The sequence below is a fragment of the Elephantulus edwardii genome, unplaced genomic scaffold (assembly GCF_000299155.1).
Source record: "Elephantulus edwardii isolate Elephantulus edwardi_28Jun2011 unplaced genomic scaffold, EleEdw1.0 scaffold00007, whole genome shotgun sequence".
In the NCBI taxonomy this organism is placed as follows: domain Eukaryota; kingdom Metazoa; phylum Chordata; class Mammalia; order Macroscelidea; family Macroscelididae; genus Elephantulus; species Elephantulus edwardii.
In genome coordinates, this window is record NW_006399757.1 from 24,852,808 (window position 1) to 24,863,040 (window position 10,233).

The following is a 10,233-nucleotide window of genomic DNA, read 5'->3' on the forward strand; positions in this document are numbered from 1 at the left end:
CCTTTCCAGGACAAATCTGTTTGTTTTCCTAGCAGTCCATGGTATTCTCAATACTCTTCTCCAGCACCACAGCTCAAAGGCATCAATTCTCCTTCTATCCAGCTAGAGTACACACAACAAATATAGCTGTGATTCTCAGTGAGATGGTGAGGTTTGCACAGGATAAAACAAGGTTTCAACCTACTGTTCACAAAGTCGGTAGTGTACTCTAAGAGCAACTAACAATAACATAGTAGTGACAAAAACAGAAACCTCATTCCCTCACAGGGGAGCTCAGGTAGGCTACCCAGTAAAGAGATGCACTTTTAACCCACAGGAGTCATCTCTCTGACGGTTCACATCCACCCGCAGCTAGCTCAGTGGGAGAGCTATGGGCAATCTCCCTCACCACCCCGGAGATTTGTTGTGGTGTTGACTGAGTTGTTATAAGTTGAGAATGGTGAAGAGATTGAGATTGTTAACAGTTTTCGTTTACTTGGCTCCACAATCAACACTCTTGGTATCAGCAGCCAAGAAACCAAGAGACGAATTGCATTGGGAAAGTCAGCTGTCAGGGGCCTCTCCAGAATACTGAAGAGTAACGATGTCAGGCTGGAGACTAAGGTGCGCCTGATCCAGGTCATAGTCTTTGCAATCGCATGCTATGCGTCAGAGAGTTGGACAATAATTAGGGAGAATAGGAGAATTAATGCCTTTGAGCTGTGGTGCTAGAGAAGAGTGTTGAATATACCATAGACTGCTAGAATAACAAGTAAGTTTGTCCTGGAGAGTGTGAAACCGGCTGCTCCTTGGAAGCAAGGATTCTGAAGCTTTGTCTGACATACTTTGGGCATGTTGCAAGGAGAGACCAGTCCTTGGTGAGGGACCTCATGTTTGGGATGGTGGAGGGACAGCACAAGAGAGGAAGACCCTCACTGAGATGGATCGATTCTGAGACAATGAGGTTGACACAGGATAGATCAGGGTTTAGGGCTCTTCTACATAGAGTCGCTTGGAGTCCCAAGCGACTCAACGGCACATAACAACAACCACCACTCACAGCGACCCTTTGAACCCTGCCCTATATCCTAAAACTGCAATCTACAAGCTTCAAGAACCCGCTGAGGGATCAGCTGTGAGTCGGTTCCAACTCATAGCAGTTGAGTCTGACTTCCCATAGAGTTTACACTAAATAGGAAAATACGTGTGTTCTGTCCGATTACCATAAATATATTTGTAATCTCAAAAATTCATAATCTCGCATACCTTTAAGAGTATCATGCTTGGAAAGGCGGAGGGATGGTGAAGGAAAGGATGACCCTCAACCATGTGGATTGACACAATGACTGAAGCAATGGACTCAGTGTGTCAGATTGTGAGGACGGCACAGATTAGGACAGGTTTCAGAACTGGTCGCTAGGAGGCGTACTCGACTCCAAGGCACCTATAACAATCTAATAAAAAGAAAAGCACACTCATTTTTGCTCTTTATTCACCACATCTGGTCAATCTACCCTTTCTTGGCCGGATAGTAGAGTACTCATGATTTAGGGTCAGTTGCTGGACAAAATCAAGCAGCAACGCGGAAGGACAAAGACCCCGCGGCCCCAGGGGTGAGTCGCTCCCTGCGGCGCATGGCAGTGACGTCAAGTCACGCCCCCTCGCCGCTCCATATCGCCCGCCTCCACGTCCTAACAATTCCCGGCTCATCCGCGGTGCTTCGGTCCTGCTGACCGCAGCGGAATTCGCGCCGTCGCCTCGCCGGAAGCTGCTCACGGCGCGGCGAGGCCTGTTTGTGTGGACGGGGGCCGAGCGAGCGCTGTCTGTCCCCGCCCGCTGCAGCTCGTCAGCCCGCTCGTCGGCGAGCCGGGTGCTGCGGCCGCTGTCCGCCCTCCCTCCGTGTTTGGTAAACAGAAGGCTTCGCGCGCTCAGAGCCTGCGACCCCTCACTCGGCCCGGCGAGCCCCTGGGCGTGAACCGAGCTGAGGGAGGATGGCAGCCTCTGGGGTGGAGAAAAGCAGCAAGAAAAAGACTGAGAAGAAACTTGCTGCTCGAGAAGAAGCTAAATTGTTGGCAGGCTTCATGGGTGTCATGAATAACATGCGGAAACAGGTACCGCCTCTGTGGGAGGGACAGACCAAAGTGGGGAGGTGTCCGGGACCTGGGTCCGCTTCTCCCTGCACCACCAACCTTCTGTCCCTCTGTCTGCGCCCTTCCCTCCATCCTCGAGTGCACACGAAGCTGCTGTTGGTAGAGGCTCGTGTTAAGTAGTTCTCGAGTCAACGTGCTTCCATGTTTGCTGGTGATGTGGCTCCGGAGTCAGGCTCCCGGGAGACTCGGGCTGGGTTTTGGCATCGGGCATCGGTTGTGTAACGGCGCTGCCCTAGTTCTCTCTTTGTGAGGGGAGGATCCTTCCGTTGATGAGCCATTTTAAGGAATCGTAAGATCGGTGTGAGGAAGTCCATTGGCACAGCCCAGTCTGAAGCCCCCAAACGAGGGAGACGCGTTGCTGAAATGAAAATCAGCTGCTCTCTGTAACCCGGGTAGAGCTGTTTGAAGACAAATCCTCCTGTCGGGGCTCCTTCAGAGCAGGAACAGTCATCAATAAATGCCTTGCCTTCTTTTAAGGGCTCCGTGCGCCCCTGTTATTAAGAGGAGGAGCTCTTTGTTCTGCCTTTGATGTGTGGTGCGTTCAGGAAAGTCTACAGCACATCCGCGAAAGGTGGGTTATGAAAAGAACCGATTTTAATTCTGGAAGAAGGTAGATTAGAGAGGCTTTCATTCTCCCCCGACCCCCCAGCCCCTAAGACCTAATATGCCAGTAAGGAGAAAGTAGCTGGGTTGCTCTTTGATTCTGTAAGCTTTATCTCCAGAAAATACACATCTAAGGAGATTTCAAGGAATTTCTTGGTTTGATGACTTTGGTTCTGTTTGTTTTCCAGTAAGATAAAAGTAGGATGGGAGTATGAGCCCCAGGAAACCTAGTTTGCTTGTCTAGTGATTCTAATAGGAACATAACAGTAGAAAGCTTTAATATTTTTATGATGACACTAATTTCTCGCCTCCTAAAAAAAACTCTGACTGCCCGATCCTGGGCTTTGTTCCTGGCACAGTGGGTGCACAGATCCTGGTGCTTAACCAGAGTGCGGTAAATAGCCAGAGAAATGCCTTTGAATTGTTCTTGGCCTTTGTGCTGAAGGAAAAGTGTGTGATTATGTGAACTCGTTATTGATTGTATAGAATTTGCTTTCATGTATCAGTTTTTGCATTTATGCTCTTCTTATGTCAACCTTTATGTGTTTACACTACCCGGGACTTCAGAGTACTGGTACATCAGTGTTTACATCATCAGTGTTTACACTTGCTCAGGACCCTGTGTAGGATTCTCTGTCTCCTCCAAGTATATATGTTTTCATTTATGGACTATAATACTGTAAAACGTTGTCTCTTAAATAGATAGGATGCAACTGGGCTGCAGCATCAGTTATTTAAATGAGGAGGAGGGGATAGGTAGGGAGCTACAGGGTTAGCTCTGGGGATTTGAAAATTGATCCACATCTATTTTTTGCAGACTTTAGACTGTGTTGTCTGTTAGCTATTTGTTGTTAAAATATAAATAATGTACAAATACTACTAATTAATAAAAAAATCAGGGTTCTATTACTGAGTATAGGGAAATGGATACTTCGTGAATAACCAGGAATTTTTTTCTTTAATTGACCTTAATCTCCTGGATTCTCCTTTTGTCAGTGCCTTTGCCTGTAATTTAAGCAGTTCTCCAATATAATTTTTGTCAACTCCTTGCAATCTGGCATCTTTCGCAACATGCACCATTTTACTTGGAAGTGGATTTACATAGGGTTTATATTGTAGTCTACTTAATAGCATCATAGAAACTAACCAAGAATGCTTGGCACTGACCAAAACACTGCCTGGTCCTATGCCATAATCAAAATTATTGCTATATTTGAGTTCATTACTGTAGCCAGTCTATTTCATTGAAGGCCTTGCTCTTAATTCACTGACCTTCTATCAAAATGATGTCCTTCTCCTGGGACTGGCCCCTGCTTCCATCAAGTCTGTAAAATACAGGAGATGAGTTCTCACCATCCTGTCTTACAAGGAACATTCTCTCTGTACTACTTTCAAGACAGATATGTTCCTTCTTCTAGCATAATCCTGTGCCATCTTCTTGATATACTCAATCTCCTTTGCCAACAACGTAATTCAAACACATCAGTTCTTTGGTTTTTCTTGTTCACTTTCTAGATTCACATACCATGCCTTACCTTAGTCTACAAGGTGAAATCTTGGCTTTTTAACATTTTTTAAAGGTCTTTTGCTGGAATTGCTGGTGGCCTGGTGACAAGAAGCTATGCTGCAATCCCAAAGGCACACAGTTCTAATCCATCAGATGCTCAGCCGGAGAAAGATCCTGTGCTAGTCGGATCCTATTCGATGGCACACAAGAAATAAAACAAAGTCTTTTGCAACAGACTTGCTTGGTGTTATACGTGCTTGATTTCATGGTTGATACTTCAGTGTGCATTAATTATGGGTTTAAGTAAAATCCCTGACAACTTAAATATTCATTTGTCATGGCATTGCTTATTGGTCCAATTGTGAGGATTTCTGTTTTATTTATGTTGAAATGCAATTCCTACTGAAGGCTGTATATGTACTTTGATCTTCATCAGTAAGTACTTCAGTTCTTCAGTTTCAGCAATTAAGGTTATATGCCATCTGCATATAGTAAATTGCTAAAGAAACTTCCTCATACCGTATTCTTCTTCATACAGTCCAATTTCTCAGATTATTTTTCACCACAGAGATTGAATAAATGTGGTGAAGGATACAGCCCCAAAAGACACTATTCTTTCTTTTAAGCCGTGCGGTATCCATACCCTTGTTCGGTTCTGTGTGAACACAACTAAATGTTCTCAATTCCCATTCTTCTCAGTGTTATCCATTATTTGTTATGATCTACACAGTCATGTCTTTACATAGTCAGTAAAATTCAGGTAAACTTCTTTTTGATGTTTGCTGCTTTCAACCAAGACCCATCTGACATTCGTAAAGATATTCCACATTTTCTTCTGCATCTGGCTTGAATTTTGGCAGTTCTGTGTTGCTGTACTGCTGCAACCATTTTTTAATTTTCGACAAAATTTTACTTGTGTATGATATTAATTACATTGTTGGTTTCTTCTTTTCAATCTCTTTTCTTTGGGATAGACATAAATATGAATCTCTTCCAGTTGGTTTTCAGCTTATTGTCTTCAGATATCTTGGCACTCATGAGTGCATCTCCAGTGTTGAATCTGTTTGTTGAAGCATCTCAATTGGCAATAGTTAATAGGAATTGGCTTAAATAGAAGCTTATTTGAGCTAAAGGAATGTTTGAGGGATGACCGATGCTCTAAGTGTTCTTGTTTGGTGAAAATTTTTGTTTATAACTAGTTTCACTTCCATTTATGATCTTATTGCTTTGAATAATACCAAAATGCCAAAAGAACAAACAAATATGTCTTGGTGAAAAGTGCAACCAGGGTACTTCTTAGAAGCAGGGATAGTGTAACTTCTTACATATTCTGGGCATGTTCTTAGGAGGGACCAGTCCTTGTTAGAGGACATCATGCATGGAAAAGTAGAGGGACAGCAAAGGAAGGGAACACTCTTTATGAGATTGATTGACACAGTGACTGCAGCTGTGGTCTCAAGAATAACGGAGATTTGAGGATGGCACAGGATTGGACAGGGTTCATATCCATTTATCATAGGATTGCTGTGGGTCCTCATCATCACAGCAGCACCTAACAACAGATGACAAAGATGTAGACACCTTCTAACAAGAATTTGAAAGCACCATATTAAACCATTAATTGCTTGTTCTTATCTCAGATAAATTATTTGATTCATTTCATGGCTATCAATCTGAAGGAAAGGCTGGCATGGGGTGGTTTACAGAGCCCACTCCTCAAAATTTTACAGAGTCTTTTCCCCTAACTTTTTTCTCATTTCTAGTCTTTTAAATAAATTTTCAATGAAATATAGAAAGCTGTGTGTTCTAAAAGCTCAGTGAATGTTTAAATGACCATTCTACCAACACCAAGAAATAAACTATGACCAGTACGCCAGATGCCTCACTTTCTCAATCACAGCTGCCTTTCTGCCCCATGTCAAAGATAATCATAAGGAAGAAAGAGTAATTTATTTTTTTTTTTTTAAGAAAGCAACTTTTAACTAGAAAAGGAGGAAATAACCTGTCACGTAGGGGTCACTAATTATATATAAATGCCCTAATTCAAAGCCAGCTTACCACAGAATGGCAAATATAAGAAGTTGATAGATGTGGTGAATGGCCATTGTAACTGGAGCATGTGTAGCATAAGAGGAAATGTGGCAGAGAAACATGGAGAAGTAGCTAAGGATTTTTCTCATACTTAGCCTTATAAGGGACGTTTGAGGTTTGCCTTTATTCTGAAGATCTTTAAAAGATCTGTGTAGAAGGATGAGTAAGTCATAGTTGTTTTGCTTTTGAAAAAAAAAATGACTGAGTGCCGTGTAATAAATAAATCCAGTAGAGTTCAGAGTGGTCGCTGGCAGAACAAATATGAAATTTCATAGCCTCAGGAAGATACAGTCATCCCTTGGACTAAGTTGACAACAATATAGTTAAAAAAAGATGATATTCTAAAGATTTAGGAGGTCAGATCCAAAATTTTGTGGTGACCAAATTGTGTAACAAAATTAGATTAGACTAATTTTTATATCAGAAACTGGTATGTAATACAGTACCTGGTATCTCTTTTAACTAACAACAGTACTTGATACCAAGAAAACAAAAATCTTCAGCAGTAGACAACATCATGATATAAGGAGAAGTGATTGAAGTTGAAGTTATTTCATTTTACTTGAATCCACAATCAACACACATGGTAGTAAAAAATAAAAATAATTACTGCACAGGGAAAATCTGATGTCAAAGACTTCTTTAGATTGCTAAAGAGCAAGAATGTCTGTTTCAAGACTAGGGTACACCTGGTCCAAGCCATGGTCTTTTCACTTGCTCTCTATGTATCTGAAAGTTGGACAATGAATAGGTAGAATGAAGAATTGATGCTTAGGCCACTGCACTCTGGAGCAAGCCACTGCGGAGCGTTACCCCAGGTCACTGTGGAGCGACATAGGTATTCAAGACAGGGCTAGTGCGCCTGTTGTTGTTGGCCATCAACATGTCTGGAAAATGCTGTGCTGGCCAGCTGGCCTGCTGCTGTGGCTATGCTGGCTGCTCCCTGTGCTATGGCTGCTGCCCCAAGATCCAGCAGTCCCGGGGTACCTGCTTCATGTATGCACTATAGTTCATCCTCGTGGTCATCTTGTGCTGCATCATGATATCAGAAACTGTGGCCAGAGAGGTAAGAGAGCATGTTCCTTTCTTTGAAGATCTTTGTAATGGTATAAAAGCTGGTGACCCATGTAAGAAGCTGGTGGGGTACTCTGCAGTATACAGAGTCTGCTTCAGAATGGTGTGCTGCTTCTCTTTCTTCTCCCTGCCGACCCTCAGAATCAATAACAGCAAGAGTTGTATATTCACAGTGGCTTTTGGTTCTTCAGACTTCTGCTGTTGGGGGCCATGTGCTCAGGAGTTTTCTTAATTCCAAATCAAGAGACCTTTCTCAACGCCTGGCACTATGTGGGAGCTATAGGATCCTTCATCTTTATAGGCATCCAACTTCTGCTCGTGGAGTTTGTACACAAATGGAACAAGAACTGGACTGCAGGAACAGTCACAAACAAGCTGTGGTATGCCCCCTGGTGACGCTCATCATGTATTCCGTTGCCACTGGATGCTTAATTTTGATGGCAGTGTTTTTACACAGAGAGAAGGCTGCATGGAAAACAAAATGCTCCTTGGAATAAATGCGGCTTGTGCTTGCTCATTTCTTTGGTGGCCATCTCACCCTGTGCCCCAAACCGACAGCCACATACTGGGTTACTACAGTCCGGACTCATCCATTGCTTGTCATGTATCTCACTTTTTCAGCTTTGTCCAGAAAACCTGTAACATTTGCTTTAGATGAGCATGAGAAGAATGTTACAATTTATGTACCTAAATTTGGTCAGCACCTGGCCAGAGAGGAGAACTTGGTTACTGGGCTGGGTACCACCCTCTTGATTGCATGTATTTTATGTTTGACATCCAACAAGATCGAGTTCGGATGCCCTTCAGGGACGATATGCAGATCCTGAGCTAGAGGTAGTTCGGTGTTGTTTTTGCTTTGACCCCAGTGGAGATGATGCTGAAGATCAGCAGAGTATGAAAGAAGGACCACGGGTCATTTATGACGAGAAGAGAAGCATGGTCTATAGCTACGCCTATTTCCACCTCGTGTTCTTCTTGGCATCCCTTTATGTGATGATGACTGTTATGCGGTGGTTCAGCTGTGAAAGTGCCAAGAGCTGATCCATCTTCTGGGTCAAGATGGTTTCCTGCTGGATGTGTGTGATACTCCACCTGTCCACACTGATTACCCCTCTCTGCTGTCCTTCTCAGCAGTTCTCCATGTAAGGGACACCTTAAAGCTGTAGTGATGTCATTCCAGTATGTTGTGTTCCTGGTATTTACGCAGTGGCTTATGCCCTCAGAAAAGATGACAAACCCGACTGGCTTGAAGGAGGTCTGAAAAATCTTACAGAAAAAAATCTCCTAATAAGTTTTTCAACTATGAAATTAAAAGAGAAATGGCTAGTTTCTCCCAAAGGAATTTTCAGTCTAACTGATCATGGGTAATATAGTTTGTAGTCTTATCCCTAGACAGCAGGATAATAGTTATATTAATATTTCTCTGGTGTATGTTTATACCAGAACAAAGTTTATGACATAGCTTTTCACAGGGTTAAAAGCCATCCTTGTGTGGCTTACCATTTTCATCCATAGAATAGAAAACCTACCAAATTCTTGGACCCCTCTCAAGCATCTGTGCCTCTGGAGCCCTGGACTTTGACCACAAGGCGCTGCTTCCAGCTCCTTTGTATTTACTGGATCAAGGAGACACCTGTAGTGCAGTTTCCTCTGGGCCTCCAGTGATCCTCTTTGAGGTTGTGGTGCTGGGAATCACAGACTTCACTTCTGCTCTCTTTTCTGGGCTGGTATCTTTATTATAATGTGAAAAAAAGCAGAATTTGCCACACACTCTCTTCCATTAAGTCCATATTGATACTACTTGATCAGAGTTCCTGCAATAACTACAGCTATGATTTGTATTCTCCTCCATATATGATCCCAGAACAATATTCGTGCTTTTTCTCTTTTGAAGACTCACACCCTTAACTATTGGTGCTATAAATAATATTACTTTAAGGACCTTAATAAAAATAATTTCTTAACCCCCCCCCCAAAAAAAAAAAAGAATTGATGCTTTTGAATTCTGGAGTTGGAAAAGAGTACTGAATATCCCATGGACTATCAAAAGAACAAACAAGTCCATCTTAGAGAAAATGCAACCAGGGTGCTGCTTAGAGGCATGGATAGTGAAACTTCATCTCACATACTTTGGCACGGTGTCAGGAGAGACTCATCTTTGCAAAAAGACATTGGACTGGGAAAGGTGGAGAATTAATGAAAGAGAGGAAAGCTGTTGACAAGATGGATTGATAAGAGTCTGTACTAATGGGTCCAAGCATGTCAAGATGGTACAGGATAGAGCATGGTTCAGATCTGTTGTTAATAGGATCACTCTGAATTGTCATTGACTCAACAACACATAACAAGAACCTAAAAAAAAAATTTACAAAAAATCAAACAAAACAACAACCTAATATCTTTTAAGTTCTCAAGAAATGTTAGCTTTGTTACTGTGGTGATAGTGGTGGTTCATTAGAAGCTGAAGGATTCAGTGGTGTCTCATGATCTCTAGGGATCTGGAATATGTAATTAGTTGACTTGTAGGAAAAGTCTTCTGGGAAGGATTATAATTTGGGTTTGAAATAATCTTTAGTGTGTGATATTCAAGAGACATTAAAGTATGTATGAGTTGATAGATAAGGAGTAATGGAGAGTGGTAAGTTAGAAGTCTTGTTGTTATGTGCCATCGAATTGCTTGCGACTCATAGTGACCCTACGTACAACAGCCCTAAACTCTGCTCTGTCCTGTGCCAATCACACTGTCTCTGATACACCCATCCCGATTACCCCAAGTTACTGAATCAATCCACCTCATAGAGGGCCTTCCCCTCCTACGCCGTCCCTCCA

The 10,233-nt window shown here is 42.6% G+C and overlaps 1 protein-coding gene and 1 pseudogene across 3 annotated transcripts in view; both read left to right on the plus strand.

The window, feature by feature from the left end:
- The first annotated feature begins 1,830 nt into the window (after window positions 1–1,830).
- KLHL7 (kelch-like family member 7) overlaps window positions 1,831–10,233 on the plus strand; it is an 81,562-nt gene continuing 73,159 nt past the window's right edge. For 2 of the 3 annotated variants that reach the window (XM_006880293.1, XM_006880291.1), the window contains exon 1: window positions 1,831–2,090. Coding sequence is in view for 1 of the 3 variants with exons in the window: in XM_006880291.1 (XP_006880353.1) it covers window positions 1,971–2,090 (120 nt within the window). In the remaining 2 variants the exon portion in view is untranslated. Of the gene's footprint in view, window positions 2,091–2,560; window positions 2,701–10,233 lie in introns of those variants that run through there. The other variant, XM_006880292.1, reaches the window with a different exon arrangement.
- Window positions 7,214–8,550, plus strand: LOC102866658 (annotated as a pseudogene).